The following is a 24,945-nucleotide window of genomic DNA, read 5'->3' as shown; positions in this document are numbered from 1 at the left end:
GAGAGAGAACATTTTAACGTCCCTGGACACACAGTTACAGACTTGAAAGTTGCCATTCTCAAGCAAAAACTTTTAAAAACTGGCTGCAGCATGAAACTGCTGAGCTGGAATACATATGCAAATTTGACACCATCTCAATGAATCTGAACAGGGACTGGGAATGGCTCTTTCATTGCAATAAGTAATTTTCTGCTTTAGGTATTTTCACTTTATTATCATCATCCACCCTGATTAAATTAGCTCTGATGTAACACTCCCATCTCTATATCTCTACTATCTGTTTCTTTTTCTTTTATTTCATGCATCTGATGAAGTGCATTGTAACTCACAAATGCTTAGGCCATAATAAAATTGTTTGTGCCACTGGACTTGTTGTTTTTACTCAGACTAATAAGGCTACTTCTGAAACTATTGGAATTTGTTAGAGGACAGTAAAGCCTACATTCTTCCAGGAATACAGTGGTTTCTTTAACCATTTTCAGAAACCCAGAGTTTCTAAATTTCCTAAGCTGATATAGAACATGTGCCTATCTGTGATGGAATGTACAGAATGGTGCTGGAATAGACATGTTTTATTACATTGTGATGGACCCATAAATAGAAAAGAAAAAAAAAGGTAAAGACACTTTTCTCCCTGAATTTTTTAATGAAATAAACCTGGGAGGATGTCCCTGTGCATGGTAAGGGAGGAAAGGGGATTTTATTTTTAAATCTATTTTTCCATATTAATATTTCTTTTAAAGTGTCTTTCTACCTGCAGAAATTGCATGGACAGATCATCAGCTGGTATAAACTGATGTATCTGTTCATTTACATCAGATGGAAATCTAGCCTAATATGCTGATCTGTTACCAGAATTTTCAGAGGTAGTGCTAGAAAGCTTGTATAACTGAGCACTTCATCCTCTCTTCTGGTACACTCAAGTGACTAAGAGTTTAGTTAGTTAAACATTCTAACACACAATTGCTTTTAAGAAAAGTTATGGAACCCTTCTGCACAACGTGCTTGAGAGTTTTCAGCTTCCACTATCGTCACTGAGAGTACATCGCGTCTTGCACAGTTGGCCCTATAAACAGAGTAAGGCAAATTTTCCAACTGAAGTAAAATTTTCTGAAAAAGCGCAAGCTTTGAGGAGAGTGTGTGTGTGTACAGCCACACTCTTGCACCTCTTACAACCACCTCCTGTCATGTTTGAGAAGCAATGAAAAACCTGCAATGGACCAATAGCATCACACCTGAGTCTAGCTACTCTTCTTGGTCTTTGAATTACACAAGAAATAAAAAGAAATCTCCTAAACTATGGGTTCAGATTCTGCTCATATAAAAGTCAGTGAGAATGTTGCCAATGAAATCAATTAGTGTTGATAGGAGCAGCAGTAGGTTCTATCACCCTTACCCTACTAGTAAGCAAACCAAAAATAAAGGAAGTGAAATCAGACAAATACTGCACAGCATGAGTCTCAGTTTTAAAATCTCAAATTAAGTTTTTAGTGTGTTGCATCTACTTGATTGTTATCCAGCATCCTAATTGTGCAATTCTATAACATATCAAGTGTCCAAAGTTTCATTTTCTACATGGTAGGGATCAGTGTTTTAATATTACAGGTACTTTATGTACTTTTCACAGCCCTACATCCTTATGAAATTTGACTTATGAATATGCATAACTCAAAGATGCTTTATGCAAAACAGCTCATGTAACATATCAATTTTATAGATCCAATCTGCTGTATTTGTATATCCTATTTTTGTGTATGTATCATTCTTGTATATGAAGTTAGAAATATAAAGTGTGGGATCTGTTTATAATTTTAAGTGTGCTAATGAGGGTTATTACTGAGGCCCCAGAATCTGGATGGCTCAGTAATCAATTATACAACCTGTGAATAGCTTTGTTTGTCCTGTAAATCCAAACTGTAGTTGATTCTAGAAAAACATGTGACCATGCTGCCTGGTACTGGAATCCATCTTGGACCTGGTAATTTTCCTTGGGGATGGGGGATGCAAAATAAAGATTTCCTACCATGGGAGCAAGTCAATTTAAGCAATGGGAAGCAATCATCCTTTGTTTTCAGCTGACTTTTGAAACTGCCTGAAGAAGCTGGGGACCCAAGTCAGAGTGAAAGATCGACTCTGATTTGAAGCTTTTATCTGAAATAAGAACAGCTGTTAGGGTAAGAATTTGCATGTAACAAGTTTCTTAGTGGATTAGAACTAGCTATGCATTTTTTGTGGATTTTAATTTAGTAACTTACTTTGATCTGACTGTTTTCATTTGCAACCACTTACATCCTATTTTGTAGATGTAATAAAAAACTTTTTTTTATCTGCAAGCCCTGTGTAAATAATTATTACCAGGAGTGGGGTAAGCAACTACTGTCCATTTCTCTCCTTCATTTACATAAGGGGCTGACCTTATGAGCTTCCTCTGTGTAAAACTTTTAGACAGGGTCAGATAGATTTATTTGGGGGTTTGGTCCCATTTGGGGGTTGGTTTCCTGAGTACTGAGACCTGAGAACAGAGCTGAAGTGGTTCACTGTCTGTGCTGCCCTGCAGGGGATTCAAAACCCCAACTCTATGCATTGTCCGGCAGGAAGACCAAAGTATCTGGCCTAGCAGGGCAGGGTGGTGGAATGCACCAGGGAGCAGGAAGGGTGTGTGTGTGTCAGTGGCATGATCAGCATACCAGAGGACAACCCTAAGGGGACTTCTGTGATTTCAGCCCATCACAGTACTGTCCCATTACTGGAAAGAAGAAAGTACTATTGAAAAAAAATGATGAAATTGTCCCCAAAGAATAGGAGTAATAGGATTAAGCGAAGAATACGCAAGACTAACAATGTCTGCTGGATGTGACTGGCAGAGCCCTGGTATGGCTCATTGAACCACTGGTCTTATTTAAGCCAGCAGCAGGAACAGAAAGGTGCTTGAACAAGTGGGCTCTGGCTCCCGGATTTCCTGGTATCCCACCCCAACCTGACACTTGGCATTTGGCTTTTTGTTCCAGACCTCCAGTGGGTTTCCTGCCTCTTACCCTCCTGTGTGCTGATCTGGCCTGACCAGTTCCTGACTCATGGTTCTGATCTTCCTGCTTCATGACTGCAAACTCTGGCTTTGACTACTAGCTTAGCTGCTATTGACCTAGCTTTGACATGGGCTCATGGTAGATACATGGAGAGAGGAATTTGGGCAGAGGAGCTAATATGGAGCTAGTGGTCAATCCTCATAGGGAAAGGCAATGCCCTGGCCATGGGGACTACTGTAGCTGGCCATGATGTGGTTCTACTGCAAACTCTACTGAACTCCATGAATCTACCCAGTGCACATCCCAGTTCTTCAGTCTGTATGTTGGGGTTCAATTTGTGTCTAAAAAGGCAGCCAGAAGTACCTTCACATCACTTGAGGTCTCAGATCTCCTACTAGTTCATAGTACTGTGCCAGTTACTCCAATATCAGCAAATGAGCTGCTACCAGCTTTGTGATTTGGGAATAAAGAATTCAAATCTAGTTTTATGTAATTTTGAATGTAAAGAATCTGTATGTGCAAATATTGTATAAGATGTGCACGCACTGGTATATGTTGCATCAGGATATCTAACGTAATGCTACCACCTTAAGTTTCAGAAGATGTTTCTGTTAACAACTCATATTTTCAACTGTCATAACTTTAGTCAAATAATACTTTCAGATGGATATTTTCCATACTTACTCTGAGCCTGAGAAAGAAAATTTTAAAACTACATCTGACAATTTAGTTCATCCAATTTTAGCTTAAGTGAAAAAAATTGTACATGTGCAAGAATATTTCTACTCCTTGTTTTAAAATCCTTTACTGGTCTTTTCCATGAAGTCTGATTAATAGCTTTGAAACAGTTTACCCTACAATTCTGAAACAGTAAATAGTTTAGAAAAATCTTTTAAACTGATAAATGTTAAGAACGCAGTGTGTAATAATCCTTGTTTTCATAGAATCCAAGTCATTGTGCACAATTGTGTGAAATTTCCACATGGAATCTAAATAGTCCCTCATGGCAGTTATTCTGATTCTATCCTTTAAAATTATGTATTTAAATAGGAAAAAATCTACATGTACCATCAACTGTTTTCATTCACTTCATTATCAACTCCTCTAAAGCATGTGTAAGGGCTTAGTGAAAGCTGGAGGCATTTCAAAGTACTATACGAAATGACACATTTATGGATTCACTACAGAGCTCAGAAATAAAATTCTTGCTGATCACTGGTCAATCCCATTACCAGCTGGATGGGGTTTATGTAAGAGAGAGACCCCCTACACCTACACCGTGAACAAACCATAAGCAGCCACATGATTAAACTAGGTGAAGAGGACTTGGCAAGGTAATAAATGAAAATATCTCTAGAAAAGATCGGAGCTACACAGCACTGACGGCAAAAGAAGTTTAGTGACATAAAATTACTCGGTATCTCTTTTCACTATACAAACATACACAGAACAAGACAGTGGAAACAGGTTGTAATTTACCAGTGATGAAAACAGTACTTCTCAAACATTTTCCTAATTCAGATCACCTCTTAGTAGAAAGATTGAAAATTATTGGGACTTGTGTTGCTAGGGCATCTTGAACAGCCCACCTGTTGTCCACAGACCACTTCCCATCTTGTTCTCAGTGTCATGGGCCACCTCCTTTCCACAGTGCAAATCCTTAGCATCTTTTTGGCAACACAGCAATTGCTCACATGGAAAAGTAATATCAAAAAAGTATTTTTTGTCCTTGTTTAATGCGATTCAGTAGCTGGAAATAAGGAGCAGAGGCCACCTACATTTGGCCCTGCTTTGACTTAAGTCAGCATCAAAATTTCATTGATTTCTTTGGTAGCAGGATTAGGGCCAATGTTTAATTGCTAAAATATTTATGATTTGTTAATACTATGCATGTGCACACATGTGCACATGTAAGAGTTTTGTTTTTCAGTAGTAAAGAAAACATAAAAGTATAAAGCCATCACATCTACTGAAGTCATCCCTCCCCTCTCCCACCAGAGAATATATGTTTACCTTCTGATGTGGAAATGTAGATTGAATCATTGCCGTTTCAAAACTGTGTGTTCCTTTCAGCTGTGTCTTCTCCCACAGGTTTTTAAGGACATGCAGAGAGTTACTTTGTATGGACAAGGGTTGTGGAAACAAGTTCTGGAGAAAATATTTGAAAAGAAAAATTATTTAATTTGAGTCCTTAAAAACTGTACTGCTGTTGGTTCAGAATGATACAACTACACAAAGTAATCACAATCCTTGTGTCTAATATCAAGAGCAAAATGTTAGATACTGATATTTAAAAAAATCAGTGTGGTTTACATTGATTCATATCAATGCAAAGTATATAAATCTGTGCAATCAAATAATTCCTGTGTATTCTTCTGAGATAATTTCTCTGCACAATACCTGGTTTCACAGACATTTGACTCATTAAATTTTTTTATATAAGCTAGTCTGCTATATACACACGGCATACAGCTACTGTCCTGCATGTGCACACATAGCCCTAGTATACAGGCAGTCCCCGGGTTACGTACAAGATAGGGACCGTAGGTTTGTTCTTAAGTTGAATTTGTATGTAAGTCGGAACTGGCGTCCAGATTCAGCTGCTGTTGAAACTGACCAGCAGCAGCTGAATCGGACACACCTGGGGCAGAGCAGCTGGGGGCTCATTTTTTTGCTCCTCGGCGCTAATGGACCAACCCGGCAGCACCCCAGCTGCTCTACCCCAGGCGTCGGCGAGAAAAGCCTGGTCTGCTGGGGGGGGGCGGGTGGCGCACTAGCTGCGCCCCCCCCCCAGCAGACCAGGGAGATGTGAAGCGGCTTTTCTCGCCGCGGAGGACGCGGGTGGCGGGACTGCGGCGCGTCTCGGCGGTCCCGCTGCCCGCGTCCTCCGTGGCGAGAAAAGCCACTCCCCATCTCCCTGGTCTGCTGGGGGGGGGGCACTAGCTCCACGTCTCCCTGGTCTGCTGGGGGGAAGCGGAGGCGGCGACAGTGGGGGAGGCACCCCGCACTGGCTGTGCCCCCCCCCCCCAGTTCGTAACTAGGGGTCCGACTTAAGTCAGACTGACGTAACCCGGGGACTGCCTGTATAGTGGTACTGGTGATAGAAAGCACACCGGACTTAGAAGACATGGGTTCTATTCCTGGCTCTGCTACTAGACCACAGGTAACTTTAGAAAAGTCACTTTACCTCCTTGCGTGTCAGAAACGTGGTGTTAATGATGCTGACCTACTGTTGAATAGAGGTGTATATTTAGTAGCAGTACCAGAACTCTTAATAGTAGCTTTATGTCTCTTTTAGCAAATGTGCACATTGAAAACCCAGTGAAGAGAAAAAATTAACTTCTTATCCCAGCCTCCTTGCACATCAAAACCTAATTTTTCCCTTCACATTTTCCATTCCAGTCTCAAAGCCCAGCCATGCCCATTCCTTGTCTCCCTAGTTCCTTGTCTGCAGTATTCTTGCCCAGCGAATCCTATTCCCTTCCTCCTGGCTCCTAATCTTATTTGTCTCCCTCCTGTCACTTGGCTTCCACTCATCCCTCCCCTCCACACTCATTCCCTGTCCCCATTAGCTTACAGTCCCACATTCGCTCCCCAGATTGGCTCATTGTCCCAGACTGTTTGCCCAGCCAGTCCCAGGCTCCTCCATCTCCTCATCCAGTCTCAGTTCTTCTCTTTCCCCCATTTCCTTCTGTGGTCCCCCAGCCTGGTATCCTGGCCCACTAGTCTAAATCTCCTCTTCCAGCCAGTCTCAGTCTGCCCCATCTCCCAAACCCTGTCTTATCGCCCACCCCGTCCCAGTCTTCCTCTCCAGCTCCAGGTCTCTCTCTTCACCCCAACAACCAGTTCCAATTTCCCTCTCAACCCCACAACCTCCAAGTCATGCACTTTCCCTCCCACAGGATCCTTGCTCCAATGTAATTCCCTGCACACACAGCCTCAAGTCTGGCTCATGCCTCTTCAGCATTTGAATCAGGGAGCTTGTTCCTCCATGCTGCCTGGATCCAGCAAAGGGGTCACTGAGTGCTCAAAAGACATAGATCCTTGCTTTCAGTTCTGGTACTTGATCCTAGCCAGACCTGACCAAAGGAGTCTACAGATGCAATTGCAGGGAAAGCCTGCTCAGATCTGGGCTGGAATATGCCCCATGTGGATGCAAGTTTTAGGCAAGTCAGCTGTTAAAATCTACCAGAAGTTTCTAATGGTGATGGTTGAATGGTGATTTTTCAAACAGTCAGAATTTGGCCAAATTCAGGCATATTTTTATAGGAATGGCAAAAGGCACATCTCTGACATTAAGGCCACTCCTTGCCAAATTTCTAATAGAGTGGTGCCAGAGTGGTTCAAAGAAAAGATTACCATACATTTTTTAATATGGGCAAAACAACATATATTCTCCAATAGTGATAGAAATGTAGCCGTGCTAGTCTGGGGTAGCTGAAGCAAAATGCAGGACAATGTAGCACTTTAAAGACTAACAAGATGGTTTATTAGATGATGAGCTTTCGTGGGCCAGACCCACTTCCTCTGAGGAAGTGGGTCTGGCCCACGAAAGCTCATCATCTAATAAACCATCTTGTTAGTCTTTAAAGTGCTACATTGTCCTGAATTTATATTCTCCAAGACACATTCTTAGACATGGCTGAAACATTTTGGCTTACATTTTCTCAAACAATTTCTGCTTGAGGGATACTTTTGTGTGAAAAATTTCAACCCAAACAATTAAAGTTTGGCAAAGTTACAAGCAACTAAAAACAGAGTCTTATAATGCAAAATATTGGACAATCTTAAAAATAGTGGGCAGTCCCAATCCTGCATATTATACAGTTTCACGCATGAAGAGACCAATTAATCCAGAGGGCATGTGGCTGTAGAACTGACCTATATCCTCTGATGCAAAATTTGCTGTATGAAAAAGCTTAATAAATAAACAAATCTGACTTGAAAAACTGAACTAGATTTGTTCCTCTTCAGCTGGTGATTATGGTCTTCCATTTTCAGAAAATGTCAGTACTTCTTAAATACTATTCTTTCTTCCTCTGGGATCATCCATTATTTTACCTTCATTCCTGTCCTTAATAATAATTTAATTGGAGAAAACATTCTCCTTTTAGATGTACAAAACAGATCTGAAGTAAAGTATTCTGCTCCCTCTATGAGCACAAAATCCATCCAATTTGAAATAACAATAAATAATACATAAAATAAATAATAATGTGCAGTTCCACAACTTTCAACCAAGGATTTAAAAGCATATTTAAATTATTAACTAAGACTAACACAATGATAGGGAGAGCAGAAGACAGAAGTCAAGATCTGTTATGGAGATATGAGACCATTCCTTTGCACTCGATAAAAAAAAAGTATAATAAATGGTAAAACATAGCATTTATTCATAAAAATAAGATAACTCTTTGATAATTCCTTAGAAACACTATGTAATATTTTTATGGATCTTGGTCAAAAAAGGACTTTTTACAGATAGCATTTACTCAATTTAGTTAATTATTAGCACATTGTAAATACATTATCTGCCAAATTCAAGACTTGTGCAATTCCACTGCCTTCAGCAGGGATGACTTTGGCATGATATTTGATTTAATAATGGTTATATATACAATGAATAAAAGCTTTTAGGGTTTCAAACAAATGAAAAAGTGTAAATTACAATAGAACAAACTTCATGTTAGTGCACAGTAGGGTTTGAACAGTGAATACAACATAATAAGAACCATCTTTTTTTCCACAGAAGAGCCTATATACTACTGTGTACAATGTATGTGCAAGGACACAAAACCAAATATTACTGACTTGACATCTGAAGCCAAGGGGAATTCAGTGGCACCAAAATCAAGCTCTAGATCTTCAACAGTAATTTTTACTTTAATTACTTCAAAAGAAGAATAAAGTTATAAGGACCCCAATATTAACCCGTAATTCTGAATAGAAACAAAGCCAGAGATGTAAAAGATGATAGAAAAAGAACATAAACTGCTAGGGAAATAAGGGGTAGGGACAATGGGTAATGTGGACTCGCACTGCTCCAGGAGCACACCGGGGACTGAATGAGAATCCTGTGTATTTACACTGAAATGAAGGTGGAAGGTGTAATTTGCAGCTCAATGAGACACACTTGCACTAGTTCTAATTGCACTGGCATGCTAAAAATAGAACATAGCTATGGTAGTGCCAGCAGAAGGAGGGGGCTAGCCACCCCAAATATGATCCCATCTGTGACTATGGGTACATACTGAAGGTGGCTACTCCCTCCTTTTGATTGTGCTGCCATAGCTACACACAGTTTATAGCGGACTAGAGTTAGCACACGCCTGTCTTCTCATACCAGGAATTACCACCAGTGAAATCACCATTCTGCCCCTGTTTGCCCCTTGCTCCAAACAGGAGAAATATTTTAGTCCTCCTAGCAGAGTTTATATCCCCTTCTAGCCTGGCTCAGCTTTACTAGCCAGCACATTAGAAAGGCAGAGCCAAGTCTTCACTTCTGGTTGCAGTCCTGCCTGCTCACTACTTAACCCACACACATGCACAGCCCAGATGGAGATGGCCCAGGAAAGTGCTTTATGCCCCATTCTCCTCAGCACGAGTGTGCAAGGTGACTCATGATGAGCCCTATACATTCAGGGATCTGTTCTCTTCTGGATACCCAGGGCATTACACGTGGGACTTCCTGTGCATCAGTGGAAGAATGTGCTCTTGTGAGCTTCTAGCATAGTATAGAGGGAGGATATTCCAGATTTTTTTAAAAAAAATACATACACAGTACACAACAGCCCATAGAAGATGAATAATCAAAAATGTGGAGAGAATAAACAGATGAGGAACAGCATCAGTATACAAGCTGCTATGACTCAGATGAGCCAAAAATTAAGGGTTTCAGTTTGGCAACAACATTTTTAATTTCACTAATGCAATTACCCAAGACAGGAAAGTGAAAAACACGTTAAAGCCAAAGTGTAGCTGAAGAGGTTGTGGTCCAGGAGTTCTAAATGAGGTGAGGCTCGAGAGTGGGGCTAGGAGTTTGGAAAAGAAAGCAAAAGGAATAGGACAGAAAGAAAGAGAGATGGGAAATCTGCTTAGACAGAACAATAAGCTTTGTAATATTTCTCATCTCACTAAAAGCCAGAAAGAGTCAAGCCAACATGCAATGTAATCTTGGTGAGAGAGTTACATGGAGAGGTTTTTTAAAAGAAAACATAAAAAGAAAATGTTAAGCATGAGGAAATAAAGGTGGAATGAAAGATGATATCATCACTGCAATTGGTTCACAATATACAACAGAGTGAAACAGAGAAGGATTGAAGTAATTTTGTTAACATACAGTAAGATGGTGTGGTTTTGGCATCAGTATGTAAGTTAATAAAGAAATAGGCTGTTTACTCGCCTAGTACATCTCCCCCTTGTTTCTGATCGTTCTTCTCTGCTCGTTCTCATGTATTTCAATACATCTTTTCTGATCTTTTCCATCAGCTGTTTCCCTGGCTCTGATTTTTCTATCATGCACAATTGTATTCAGGTTATTTCTCCCTGAGGCCACTTCTTCATCTTTTCTTTCTCCTCAAAAAACTTCCCTTTTCAAATTCAGCCTATTTCTTCAACTTCTTGTTTACCCCCTTTAATTTTAATATGTCTTTTCTTTCCTATTTCTCCTTCTTCTTCTCCCTTTTCCCCTCTCTTTCCTTGAATTCTCTCTCTGCCCCTCAATTGCTAATTAGTATCTTTCCCTTTCCCTTCACTACTTCCAAGAAAGAACCAGACCCTTAAAAGCCTGCAGAATCGATTTCTTCTTTTCTGCCCATGGGCTCTGCATAGTCAAGCTGGAGCAGACAACAGCTCACTTGTTGCTCAGTAGTAATAGAGAAGTAACCATTTTAGTCTGATCTTGCTAAAACAAAAGGAAAAACTATGTAGCACTTTAAAGATTAACAAGATGGTTTAATAGGTGATAAAGCACATCACCTATTAAACCATCTTGTTAGTCTTTAAAGTGCTACATAGTTTTTCCTTTTGTTCTTGCTTAGTGGCTTAGCTGCTCCCAGATCTTTGCAGAGTGAGCACTTGGGCCTTGTCCAGCCAACCACTTAAACATGCTCAGCCCTGAACCTTAGAATCATAGAACTGGAAGAGACCTCAGAAGGTCATCAAGTCCAGCCCCCTGCTCTAGGCAGGACCAATTCCAACTAAATCAACCCGGCCAGGGCTTTGTCAAGCCGAGACTTAAACACCTCTAGGGATGGAGACTCCACTGCTTCCCTAGGTAACCCATTCCAGTGCTTCACAACCCTCCTAGTGAAATAGTTTTTCCTAATATCCAACCTGGACCTCTCCCACCACAACTTGAGACCATTGCTCCTTGTTCTGCCATCTGTCACTACTGAGAACAGCCTCTCTCCATTCTCTTTGGAACCTCCCTTCAGGAAGTTGAAGGCTGCTATCAAATCCCCCCTCACTCTTCGCTTCTGCAGACTAAACAGACCCAAGTCCCTCAGCCTCTCCTCATAAGTCATATGCTCCAGCCCCCTAATCATTTTGGTTGCCCTCCGCTGGACCCTCTCCAATGCGTCCACATCCTTTTTGTAGTGGGGGGCCCAGAACTGGACACAATACTCCAGATGCAGCCTCACCAAAGCCGAATAAAGGGGAATGATGACATCTCTGGATCTGCTGGCAATGCTCCTCTTAATGCAACCTAATATGCCATTAGCCTTCTTGGCTACAAGGGCACACTGTTGACTCATATCTAGCTTCTCATCCACTATAACCCCCAGGTCCTTTTCTGCAGAACTACTACTTAACCGGTTGGTCCTCCAGCTTGTAACTATGCTTGGGATTCTTCCGTCCCAAGTGCAGGACTCTACACTTGTCCTTGTTGAACCTCATCAGATTTCTTGTGGCCCAATCCTCCAATTTGTCTAAGTCATTCTGTACCCTATCTCTGCCCTTAAACGTATCTACCTCTCCCCCCAGTTTAGTGTCATCCACAAACTTGCTGAGGGTGCAATCCATCCCCTCATCCAGATCATTAATAAAGATATTGAACAAAACCGGTCCTAGAACTGAACTTTGGGGCACTCCGCTAGAAACCGACCGCCATCCTGACATCGAGCCATTGATCACTACCCGTTGGGCCCGGCCTTCTAGCCATCTTTCTATCCATCTTACCGTCCATTTATCCAATCCACAATCCCTTAACTTGCTGGCAAGAATATTGTGGGAGACCGTATCAAAAGCCTTGCTAAAATCAAGGTATATAACATCCACTGACTTCCCAATGTCCACCGAGTTACCTCATCATAGAAGCTAATCAGATTGGTCAGGCACGACTTGCCCTTTGTGAATCCATGCTGACTATTCCTAATCACTTTCCTCTCATCCAAGTGCCTCAATATGGATTCCTTAAGGATCCCTTCCATGATTTTTCCAGGAACCGAGGTAAGACTGACCGGCCTATAGTTCCCTGGATCATTCTTCTTCCCTTTTTTGAAGATGGGCACCTTCTCCCATCTGACACCCAAAGGCTCAGAATATACACAAATATCTCCAGGACAAGCTCAGAATCCAACCCGGGTTCAGGATTCTTCCATTGGTTACCAACACTAATCATCACCCGGCTCAGAATCTTTCCTGCCCACATCCACACAAATCAGAACATCCACCCACCCACCCCTTCCCTCTCCCACAGCACTCTCTAGATGTGGAGAAGCAGAGGCAACAGTGGGCAAGAGATTGTGATCTGAAATAGCCTCACATAAAAAAGTTGCTATTCCCACACTGTAGCTTCCACTCTGCTATCTGAACATATATGCCTAAGGAAGCTTGTCCAAACAGTCATATACTCTGCTATGCAAAATGAAAGAAACCTGAATTCCCTGGTCTGTGCCTCCTCTCTTAGCTCCCTATGGTCTATGTCCTGCAGGGTGATGATTCCTCAATGACAACCAGCTCTGCCACATTAGGGCCTGGAGCAGCTCCAGATCCTCGTGGCAATGGGTGGTACTGCACTTTTCTCTACCCAGCTAACCCAGAGAGCTGTGACATTGGTGGTTTTGCCCCATAAGACCCTAACAACCTGCTGGCTGTCACAACACTGATCACCTCCAGAAATCAGCTGCTGACAGTGCTAAAATGAGACCGCAGCTCGTAGGGAGGGCTCAGCTCACTGCTATATTTACTTGAAATGAAAGAGTTAAATCAAAATGGTTCTTCTCATTCACATTTTCTGATTTTTTTGTGTACTTCTTTCTAGGACATCATACATATAGGAGTATCTTGATCTGTTAAAACAACCTAAGACCATGAGAACTATAACGTAGCATATGGGTGTTGAATATTCATGCAGCAAACATTTAGCCAAGATCAATGGTAGCATTAGTCTATCATCTGATTTTTCCTCTATGTCACTATGCCTTCTATTTGCAGAGGATGGACCCAATGATCCAAGAGGTCTTTTCCATCCCTAATTACTAAGATAGCAATAACATTGGGCATGCTGCATCATTACCTACTATTTAGTTTATAATCAGCTGATTTTTTTTTTACTAAGAATAAAAGAAAAACATCACGATTTATCTTGAACAGGAAATGCAGATTTATTTTTCCTTTATAACTTTAAATTATTCAAGCTAATGCTTGTGCTCATATGTGTGGATAGATAGATAGATAGATAGATAGATAGATAGATAGATAGATAGATAGATAGATAGATAGATAGATAGATAGATAGATAGATAGATAGATAGATAGATGGGTGCTGCTTAAGAGGTGGAAGTTCCAAATAAACATGTATAAGCATGATCAATTAATGGTCTTTCTTTGGAAATATATTTAAAATAGCCATCAAAAGAATAATTTTAATCAATAGATCAATACCACTGATCAAACCCTGATGCCCTTGCTCTGGTTTTTCCTCCATGGGTGTTTTGATTAAGGGATGCTGAGCATCTTAAAGACCTACTGAAGTCTACAGACCTGACCATACTGAGGTTTGTCTGTTCATTTCCATGGAAGCAGAATTGAGACTTGACTTTAAGGGGAGTTTGGCCTGCATAAGGATGACAGATTTTGGTCCAATGTTGTTTATACTTCAGATTTCTGAATTTCATATGGGTAACTTAATTTGTTATGTTTAACAGAAGGCACATAGTCTGTCACACAACAGTATGTCAGTCTACTGCAAAGCACTGGGTAGTGGAGATCTTAAAAGTAACTGTCCACTTCTGAGAAACCAGAAGGGGAAATTCAAAGGACACACAAATGAACAGTACAGTAATGGAAATGATAAACATATCTAAATGAATTAACAATAAAACATTGGTTTTTTTTTCATGTACAATTTATTGAGGTGCCACCTATTTATATGTATTGCACACACCTGCTGAAAGAGAAACATGATATGGATCCATAGCTGAGGCTGTCGGCTGGTGAGTGTAAAACTGGATTTACTGTATAGGCAGTAATGACCCTTCAGGGGGCAGCTGAAGAACAGCTTTGCTACACAACTTCTAACAGTATCTAGAAACAAATATACATAATATTAACATCAACTACTTAAAAGAGATTTAACTACCTGATATTACTTTACACTTAAACATGCAATACTTTTAGCTATAGGATACCACTATTTTCAGATCTGAAATATACCGTCGTAAATTTTTAAATGATTTTTTTCATTCTCACATTTTGATATACAGACAACAGTAGATATTGATGTAGTCAGTATGATTTGTCAGGAAAACTAAAAATAGGTGAAATTTGTCCCGGTGCAAAGGGCCAGCACACAGTCAATGTACCACTTAAAATATAATCCAGAGTAAGTGGTACATAGGCCCTGTACTGATCCTGTGCACAGAGCTATATTTCACCCATTCACATATAAAACTCCACTGTTTACACCTTATACAGCCATTTATCACTCATTCCACAGGACAGTTAGGATTTCAATGTATATTACTTCCTTTTTGCTAAAGAATAATCCAAAGCTTGTATGTACATTTACTTGCTTATTAAATAGGCAGATATATTCAAACTCTTCACAACTAATTCTTATTTAAAAGATTTGGTGGAAAGAGCACCCTCACATGGGTAGCAACCAAATAAAACTTTACCTTTGGACCAAGTTCCCACAGCCTTCACCTAGGCCTACTCAAGCAAAAACTGATTTAAAGAAGAGTTACACTCAAAGTTAAGAATTCAGTGCTTTGTCCGTTATAAACAGATGTTAAGCTTTTAGTCATTGGTTAGAGCAGAGTTACTTAATCCATTTTGTCATGGAATAGATGGACTGAAAGCAACAAAAGAGTTAAATATGTTTACAATGCCAATATGCATGCCACATGTTTATTATGGATCAGTACTTAATACAGTTATCCTAAAAGTTTCAATAAAAGCAGTGTTATTCAGGGTTCAATGAGCAATTTGGTATTCCAAGTCTGTCATCAGTTTAAAGGACTACATTCTATAAATGTCACTTCTTGTCAAGTGTATATAACAATCATCTTCATAATAACACATTGCTCTTAAATATCACCTTTCCAATCAAAGATCTCAAAGCACTTTGCAAATATTCACTAATTAAGAGGCACAACGACAAAGGGTACATCTACAAATGACAAAGGGTACAGTTCCATACATACAAGATGGAAAGTGACTGTCTAGGAAGGAGCATGGCGGAAAGGGATCTAGGAGTCATACTGGACCACAAGTTGAATATGAGTCAACAGTGTGATGCTGTTGCAAAAAACGCAAATATGATTCTAGGTTGTATCAACAGGTGTGTTGTAAGCAAAACTCGTGAAGTCATTCTGCCGCTCTACTCTGCACTAGTTAGGCCTCAGCTGGAGTACTGTGTCCAGTTCTGGGCGCCACATTTCAAGAAAGATGTGGAGAAATTGGAAAGGGTACAGAGAAGAGCGACAAGAATGATTAAAGGTCTAGAGAACATGACCTATGAAGCCAGGCTTCATGAACTGGGCTTGTTTAGTTTGGAAAAAAGAAGATTAAGGGGGGACATGATAGTGGTTTTCAAATATCTAAAGGGTGTCACAAGGAGGAAGGAGAAAATTTGTTCCTCTTGGTTTCTGAGGACAGGACAAGGAGTAATGGGCTTAAAGTGCAGCAAGGGAGGTTTAGATTGGACATTAGGAAAAAATTCCTAACTGTCAGGGTGGTCAAATATTGGAATAAATTGCCAAGGGAGGTGGTGGAATCTCCCTCTCTGGAGATATTTAAGAACAGGTTAGATAGACATCTGTCAGGGATGGTGTAGACGGAGATTGGTGCTGCCTTGAGGGCGGGGGGCTGGACTCAATGACCTCTCGAGGTCCCTTCCAGTCCTATGATTCTACAGTGCACACTTATTTTGGAATAAGCTATTCCAGAAGATATACTCCAAAATAGCTTATTCGAAATAGAACATCCACACTACAGGGAAGCCTCAAAATTAGTCCGAGGCAGGCTCCCCTAATGTGGACATGCTATCTCAAATTTAGAGTCCCAGGAAGCACAGGGGAGTAATTATTTAGCATGGCCCTGGTAAGGAGCTATTTTTAAACAGCAGCAGTGGAACGTCCACACTGGAGTTATTTCAAAATACTGTAGCTATTTTGGAAGAGGAGTTATTCCTCATGGAATGGGGTTTACAGAAGTAGGAATAAGGCGCCCGTTATTTTGATATTATTTCAAAATAATGGAATTGCTGTATAGATGCTTGCGTCGTTATTTCAGAATAACGCTAGTTATTCCAAAACAACGGTGCAGCGCAGACGCACCCCAAGTGAAGTAGGGAATGTTACCATAATTTTACTGATAAGTGAAATGTATCACAGAAAGACAGGCTATAAGACAGTGTCAGAGGCAATCCCTTGCTCGAACCACTACACATAACGTACACTAGCACAAATAAAAATATTTTCATACACAAAAAAAATAAAAAGTTATGGTTTGGTGGGTTGTTTTGCATTTAAAGGCTGATAAGTGAAATGACTTGGAGAAGTTTTCAGAAACTTATCTACATTCTTCAGTGTAAAAACTTCAAACCAAGCCTTGGAATGGAGATTAGATCATCTGACTGGAACAAATAGACTGTCTCCAAAGGTCACAACCTGACTTGGGGTACGTCTACACTACAACGTTAATTCAAACTAACTTAGTTCAAATTAGTTAATTCGAACTAAGCTAATTCGAACTAACGGATCCAGACTAAAAAACTAGTTTGAATTAGCGTTTTGCCAATTCCAACTAGCATGTCCACATTAAGTGGACCCTGAACCAGGCTTAAGGCTGGCCGGAAGCAGTGCTGGCAGGGCATCAGAGGAGGACTTAGAGCGTGGAGATGCTGTCTCAGGCTAGCTGAGGGCTGTGCTTACAGGGTCCCGACCCCCACCCCGGACAGACAGTTCTCAGGGGTGCCCCGCTTGCAAAGCAGTCCTGGCTTGGAGTGCGCGGAGTGCCCACACTGGGCACATCACAGCACTCGGCCATCAGCCCGGCTGCACTTGCCGCAGGCTGCCATCTGGGGAGAAGAGGCAATTGGGGGGCTGCAGGAGAGCTTCCACCCCCAGAAGCCTGCAGAGCCAGCCCAGTCCTCCCCATCGGGGGCTTGTGCCCTATTCCTCCCTCACCTCCTTCCACTTACCCTTCCCTAGCCCCTCTTCTTGATGTACAAAATAAAGATAACGTGTCTTCCAAAATGGAATCTGTCTTTATTGAACAAAACTGGGGGAGACTGGGAAAAGGAGGTGGAGAGGGGAAGAGAGAGGCTGGGAGAGGGGAGGGCAACTAAAATGATCAGGGGATGGGAACAGGTCCCATATGAAGAGAGGCTAAAGAGACTTGGACTTTTCAGCTTAGAAAAGAGGAGACAGAGCGGGGGACAGGACAGAGGTCTCTAAAAGCAGGAGTTGGGTGGAGAGGGTGCATACAGAAAAGTTCTTCATTAGTTCCCATAAAGAAGGACTAGAGGACACCAAAGGAAAGGAATGGGTAGCAGGCTTCAAACTAGTAACAGAAACTTGTTCTTCACAAAGCAAAGAGTCAACCTGTGGAACTCCTTGCTGCAGGAGGCTATGAAGGCTACAACTAGAACAGAGTTTAAAGGGAAGTGAGATCAAGTCATGGAGGTTGGGTCCATGGAGTGGTATTAGCCAGGGGGTAGGAGTGGTGTCCCTGCCCAAGGTTTGTGGAAGGCTGGAGAGGGATGGCACGAGACAAATGGCTTGGTCACTGTCTTCGGTCCATCCCCTTCAGGGTCCCTAGGGTTGGCCGCTGTCAGCAGACAGGCTACTGGGCTAGATGGACCTTTGGTCTGACCCAGTACGGCCATTGTAGGCTCAGGGCTCAGGGTCGGGGGTCTCAGTGGACCCACCTTGATTTTCATGCACACCTGCTCCTGGGTGGCCAGGCTGGCAGCTCTCCTGCCCTAGACGGCCACTTTCCTGTGCCTAGTGCGGAGGTCGTGGACAAGGTCCACGATGTCCGCACTAGCCCAGGCGGGTGCCCGCCTCTTGCGGTCCCGGGCAAGCTCCCGGGAGCCGCCAGCCTGGTCCCGGGAAGAGGGGGAGGGCTGGGGGGCATCGGGTGGGTGGCTCGAGCCATGCCAGGTGCAGGGTCTGCTGGCTGGGTGCTGGCAGGCTTGCACCTGGCACGGGCACCGTAGCCAGCCCCTGCCCCTTTAAGGGGTCCGGGGTCGGGAGGGGGGCAGTAGAGTTTCCCTGGTGTTGGCCAGAGTGGCCACCAGGGAATCCTGGGGAGGGCTAGCCTCCCACTAGTTCGAATTAAGGGTCTACACAGCCCTTAATTCGAACTAGTACGTTCGAACTAGGCTTAATCCTCGTGGAATGAGGATTACCTAGTTCGAACTAAGCGCTCCGTTAGTTCGAATTTAATTCGAACTAACGGAGAGCTAGTGTAGCGCCTATGAAAGTTATTTCGAACTAACGTCTGTTAGTTCGAACTAACTTTGTAGTGTAGACATACCCTTGAGGATTACAAGGTAAGTGCAGTCAAAACAGGGAGCATGTCTCTGTTTTGCACAGACCACTCACTCATGTTTTTCTATTGAAATCAGTATTGGCTTTGTGTGTTTTTCTCAACCACGTTCCTATTAGTTATCTATAAACAAACCATGGTGGTTACATGCAACCTTAAAGCACCCTCCATATGACATTCTTAATACAGAAAGCTGTATGCACAACATAATATATTATTGTATGAGTCCAGTCATATTTATGCTAGGTTTAACTGGAATGGGAGTACAGGCAGTCCCCGAGTTACGCAGATCCGACTTATGTCAGATCCGCAGTTACAAACGGGGCTTTCCTCGCCCCGGAGGACGGGAGCGGCGGGATGCCCAGATGCGCCACGGTCCGCCGCCCCGTCCTCCGGGGCGAGAAAAGCTGCTCCCCGTCTCCCTGGTCTGCAGGGAGACGGGGAGCAAAGCCTTGGAGCACGCCCGCAGTGGGACAGCCCAGGCGCGCTTGAGCTGTCCCCCTGCAGGCGTGCTCCGCGGCTTTGCTCCCCGTCTCCCGACCAGCAGACCAGGGAGATGGGGAGCAAAGCCTCGGAGCATGCCCGCAGTGGGACAGCCGCGGCGTGCCTGGACTGTCCCACTGCCCGTGTGCTCTGCGGCTTTGCTCCGTGTCTCCCAGGTCAGCAGACCAGGGAGACAGAGCAAAGCCTTGGAGGACTTGGGCAGTCCTGCCACCCCTGTCTCCCTGGTCTGCTGGGGGGGGGGGGGTGCAGCTAGTGTCACCCCCCCGCAGCAGACCAGGCTTTTCTTGCCTACTCCTGGGGTAGAGCAGCTGGGGGCTGTCGGGTTGGTCCCACAGCGCCGCTCCGGACCAACCCGGCAGCACCCCAGCTGCTCTGCCCCAGGCATCCCCAAGTCAGCCGCTGCTGAAACTGACCAGCGGCTGACTACAGGAAGCCCGAGGCAGAGTTGCTCTGCCCCGGGCTTCCTGGAATCAGCCGCTGATCAGTTTCAGCAGCAGCTGACTTGGGGACGCCTGGGTTTCTTAAGTTGAATCTGTATGTAAGTCAGAACTGGCGTCTAGATTCAGCCGCGGTTGAAACTGATCAGTTTCAGCAGTGGCTGACGCCAGTTCTGACTTACATACAGATTCAACTTAAGAACAAACCTACAGTCCCTATCTTGTACGTAACCCAGGGACTGCCTGTACATAGATAGCCCTTTAAATGCTTGCTTCCATTTTTGCAAAATGTGGACATGGAGGCCCTAATTCTCTGTCCTGGGTGAGGTAAGCTCAGTGCAAACATGCAGTGGGGAATGACAACTGTGACTTTCCATCATCTTTACACTTCGCCCATTGACAGAATGTTTGGGTGGGTCAGCCAGATCCCTGTGTAAATAAGAGCATTTTTGATGATGCTCTAACTTATGCCCAGCTGCATATTATACCAAGAGGCCACTTCAGCAGCTGGGAAGAGCCACATCAAAACATGTCATCTTACACCTCTTACCCTCCCCATCCCCATGTGCCTAATTTGGAGACTGCAAAAGGCGGATGGCAGAGGGCCTTCAAACTAGCTCTGCCACCTGGAGATTTGCCCTATGTTGATACTGAAACATGACAAGGGAGCCCAAATGAAATGGGGACTCTGTCCCTGAGATTTATTGTTCAGTCAGTGGAGCCATTCCAGTGTTCATTCTGTGCATGAATTGCCCATTGAGGCCAATAATATAATTGACTAAAGATTGGCAAAATGTGCACAATTTAATTCCCATCTCTATGAATACTCTCGCCAAGATTAAGCAGTATTCAAACAATTACTTTTTCAATTAGATACATCTTAGAGCTGATTCTCCAGTGTGCTTGCTCTTTGCTTAGTTATTTCTGTCTGTGCAGAGTATAATATATAATCAAATCTGACTTCTACATTTATTTACAATGAAGGTATCATTTGATACAAGTGCAGATACAAAGCAGTGGAGAATCAGATCTAGAGGGTCTTGCAGCAGTTTTCCTTCATGAGAAAGATGGATGACATCCACTGTGCCTTCATCATCCCCATGTAGGTAAAGAACTGGGTGGTGGTTGGAAAGAGAGAGAGTGAGTGAGAGAGAGTGTATGAGGGAGAGAGAAAACAGCCAGTCCAGCCAACATGGTGTGGAACTGCTGTGCTTCTTTCCTCACAGCTGCTATTGTGTGGAATAGCAGCGAGCCCTCTTTTCTGGTTAATGGGGCCTCTGGATCCATATATTCACATATTCTATTTCTAACATGTTCATGTGACCTTATTGTGCCAGCTTCAGTGATGCCGGTACTCAATAATACAACATAATTCATAAACACTGTGTTGCACATTACCCTTTTGTGGGACAAAATATTCATGAAAGTTGCCAATCTACCCAAAGCAGGCATTTTTTTTCAAACATCCAGCTACTTAAATACTTATTCTTACAAGCTGCATTTTCATATTTAAGAAGCTTATTGAAACATGATGTATTTTTAGGAGCAGTAATATTACTCCACACAAAGCTTTTCCTTCTCATTTACTGTCAACAGTAAGGCATCACATAGATGTCATCATTTGCTATTTCCTTTTGTAACACCTCATTATATAGCTGCATATTTTTAATATAATTATTCATTTCTATAATCTGTTATCGGGGGCTACCAAACAGTCATTACTTAAACCTCTCAGTGTCCCTGTGAGGTCAATAACCATTACTGTGCTCTTTTCATAAGTGGATAAAAGTTAAGGGATTTAGCTGTATGCTCACATTTAGCCCTGGTCTACACTAGGAAGTTATTTTGAAATAAAGCCCATTATTTTGAAATAATAAGTGGAGCATCTGCACTACTAAGCCTATTATTTTGAAATAACTGGTTATTTCAAAATCTGTACTCCTGCTTTCTTTGGGGAATAAGCTTATTTCAAAATAGTTATTTTGGGAGTTATTACTTTAAATTTAATTATTTCAAAATATTTTCCTAGTATAGACTTGCCCTTAGAGGCACACCTTGGACAAGAACCTGTGTGTGTTCATACTCCTGCTCTAACCAATAGACAATCCATTCCATCTCAGAATGATAGTTATTTTTTATCTGTGTATTATAGATACATAGTTTGTAACTATCTGTGTGACATTCATAGTAGACAATGTATTACCAAAATACACTTTTGCTTATAAAGTACCTGTACACAATAAATACAAATTTGGGTTAAAATTTCCAGACCCAGAGACTCAGCCTCTCTCACTATCCAGATGTCTAATGTCCCACATAATTCATAAAGTTTCATCATCTCAAGATCTGGAATTTGCTTTGCTGCAACTGCAGCTCTGTCCTCTATTAGTTTTAGACCTATGTGGCTATCAGATTGCTTATGGCTTCCCTATTTGGCTATGCTTCTGAGAAAAGTAAGTTGTTAAGGAATTCTGTGACTTCCTAAATGAGTTGCACATATATAGTACATTGAGAGCTTATCCCAGTCCTATCACTGTAATGCTAGGAAAATCTCAATGAATCGACATCTCTAGGGTATAATTCCTACTGATGTCAATGGCATTACTACAGAGATATGTTTGACCCAACAGTCCAAAATCTGCTCTCACTACCAGCTCTTCAATTTAAGTTTAGTCACAATCAGCCAGATCAAGTCAACATATTTGCATTTGCGTACATGTTTACATGCTACTTAATAGCATATTTTATTTTTAATGTATGTATTAGGTTAGGGAGGAGATGAGGCTTACAAAATAATGTAGCTTCAGAGGGGTAGCCAAGTTAGTCTGTAACAGGAAAAACTTAAAAAACAACAAATAGACTAGTCGCACCTTAAAGGCTAACAAAACATGTAGAAGTGTCTAAAATAAATCAATTGTGGAGCTGCATAACAGTGACAATTTTTTGTATTCCCATTACAATTAGATACTTACACTCTTCAGCAAAAAGCTTATTTTAGCACCAGTACAAAGCAAGTGACCTGAAGCATGGGGAGAAAGGTGCTTGAGAATTGTATTGTTCTGTATTCATTTACAGTAAGTACATCTAAGGATTCATATCCACAAAACAGAGGAATCAGTGATTCTGCTGAGGACAGGAAACAGGTACTCCATATCCCATGCTCAAGGCAGAACTGGTCCTCATGGCCAAGCTGCATAATCCAGCATGTAGGAGGGAAGAGGGTTTCAGGGAATGGGTGGATGTCCATCACTATGTGGCCCCTACAAACACACATGTGGTGAATGTGCAGAAGGGTCAGCCTCTATTCCAATGCCTGGGCTGGAAAATAATCTGTGGAGAGGATGGCGGCCTTCCCCAGGCCCTGTTCATGGAGGTAGATACAGGTTTCTCATTCCTGAGGTAGTTCCCTACATGACGACTCCAGACAATTCACTCTGGCTTTGCACTGATGGAGAAAGAGGATGAGTTTGACCCAAAACTGCACTTTATCTGTGAGATAAACAACATATATGTGATCTTTCTCCACAAAAGGTAATAGTTTTGAAGCAATTTGCCCAACATTTAACAAATCAGTCATGCCAAATGCCAGTAATTCAGTATTGGCTTAACTTTCTTTTGAAGTTATTTAAAGCAATGAAGTGTGACATACATCAAAGATGGCTCTGCATCCTTTTAAAATAATTGGCCAAAAATGCATAATGGAAAAAGGAAGGGAACAAATTTCCTTGATGATGTCATTATATCATCATATAACACTACAGAGTTTTAAAGTCTCTGAAACCAGTCTATATTGGAACTATAAAACTAGTGTCACTTCTAAAAATAGAAAGGAAATTTTTAGCAATTTGAACCAACTTCCAGCTGTCTTAATAATCTGCCCCAGTGGACCTAAATTATGGAAAACCCAACTCAAGCTTTAAAGACTCTATAGACACCCTCTATACTGAATGGATTCACAAAAGCTGTTACTGGGAAAAAACCCAGATGGTTCAAAGCAGAGACTGGACTTATCCTATGCCTATTTTAAGAACACTGTCTTAAGGAGCTGAAGGATAGATAAGTTAATATATACTTGAGACAAGATTATTTAAGATTCCTTGTACTTGTTGTTAGGCCAAAAGACACTGCATTAGGAGGGAGGGGACAGGACAGGAATAAGAGAACATGACATAGGGCACATCCTCACTGCAGTTTGTTGATTAGTATTTGGTTGTGAGTGCTCAGGTTGGCCTAACGGTCATGAACCACCATCCTGCAGTCACTCTACCGAGGCTACTCTGCTGCTGACACCTGAGGTGATGTCTGGGGGACTTCTGGTGTTCTTTGTGCTACAGTAAGCTGAGCCAACTCTGTAATTCTTTCTCAATGAATTGTGGGAGAACTTGTCTGCTTTTGAGACACACAGGAAATGAGGGAAGGCTTTACAGGACAGCACTCTAGGGATCTAGCCTGCATCCATACTGCAAAGTGAGTGGGTTACAAGCCCAAGAGTAAACAACACTCAGACATTAGCCTATATCCCAGTCAGGACAGGTAGTTCCAGTGTAAGCAGCCCTTTTCCAGAGGATCTTATTCCTACTTCAAAGTAGGAATAAGATCCTCCGGAAAAGGGCTTTTTTTACCGGAGGATCGGGGCCAGTGTAGACGCTCTTTTCCGGCTTTTCTAAAAGCCGGAAAAAAGCGGCGGACATTTTTATTTAAATGCGGACATTTTTATTTAAATGCCGCGGGGCATATTTAAATCCCCCGCGGATTTCCCTATTACGACTCGTGAAATTAACATGCCCCTTCCGGAAAAGGGGCCAATGTAGACGAGCCCCCCGTGTTTTCATTCTCCTGTTTACAGTCCAATTCCCTACCAGTCCCTCTCCTAAAGGAAGCAAGAACTCATCCAGTTCCTTAGCCTCTCCACACAGTCCTCTGTCCGTCAACAGAAATCCTCCCCTTCCTCAACAGGGCTGCTGGGCCCCCTTCCC

At 42.3% G+C, this 24,945-nt stretch overlaps 1 protein-coding gene across 9 annotated transcripts in view; it reads right to left on the bottom strand.

Moving 5' to 3' along the window:
- The window catches only part of VEPH1 (ventricular zone expressed PH domain containing 1), a 209,302-nt gene that overhangs the window by 54,179 nt on the left and 130,178 nt on the right, over positions 1–24,945 (bottom strand). For all 9 annotated transcript variants that reach the window (XR_012906257.2, XM_025184857.3, XM_075937780.2 and 6 more), the window contains 2 exons: positions 14,416–14,555; positions 5,040–5,174 (listed from right to left, as the gene is read on the bottom strand). Coding sequence is in view for 8 of the 9 variants with exons in the window: in XM_025184857.3 (XP_025040642.3) it covers positions 5,040–5,174; positions 14,416–14,555 (275 nt within the window). In the remaining variant the exon portion in view is untranslated. The remainder of the gene's footprint in view (positions 1–5,039; positions 5,175–14,415; positions 14,556–24,945) is intronic.

This window comes from Pelodiscus sinensis, chromosome 10, assembly GCF_052426305.1.
Source record: "Pelodiscus sinensis isolate ZL-2025 chromosome 10, ASM5242630v1, whole genome shotgun sequence".
In the NCBI taxonomy this organism is placed as follows: Eukaryota; Metazoa; Chordata; order Testudines; family Trionychidae; genus Pelodiscus; species Pelodiscus sinensis.
The sequence above is the reverse complement of the archived record's forward strand: the minus strand, read 5'-3'. Positions and strand labels throughout refer to the sequence as shown.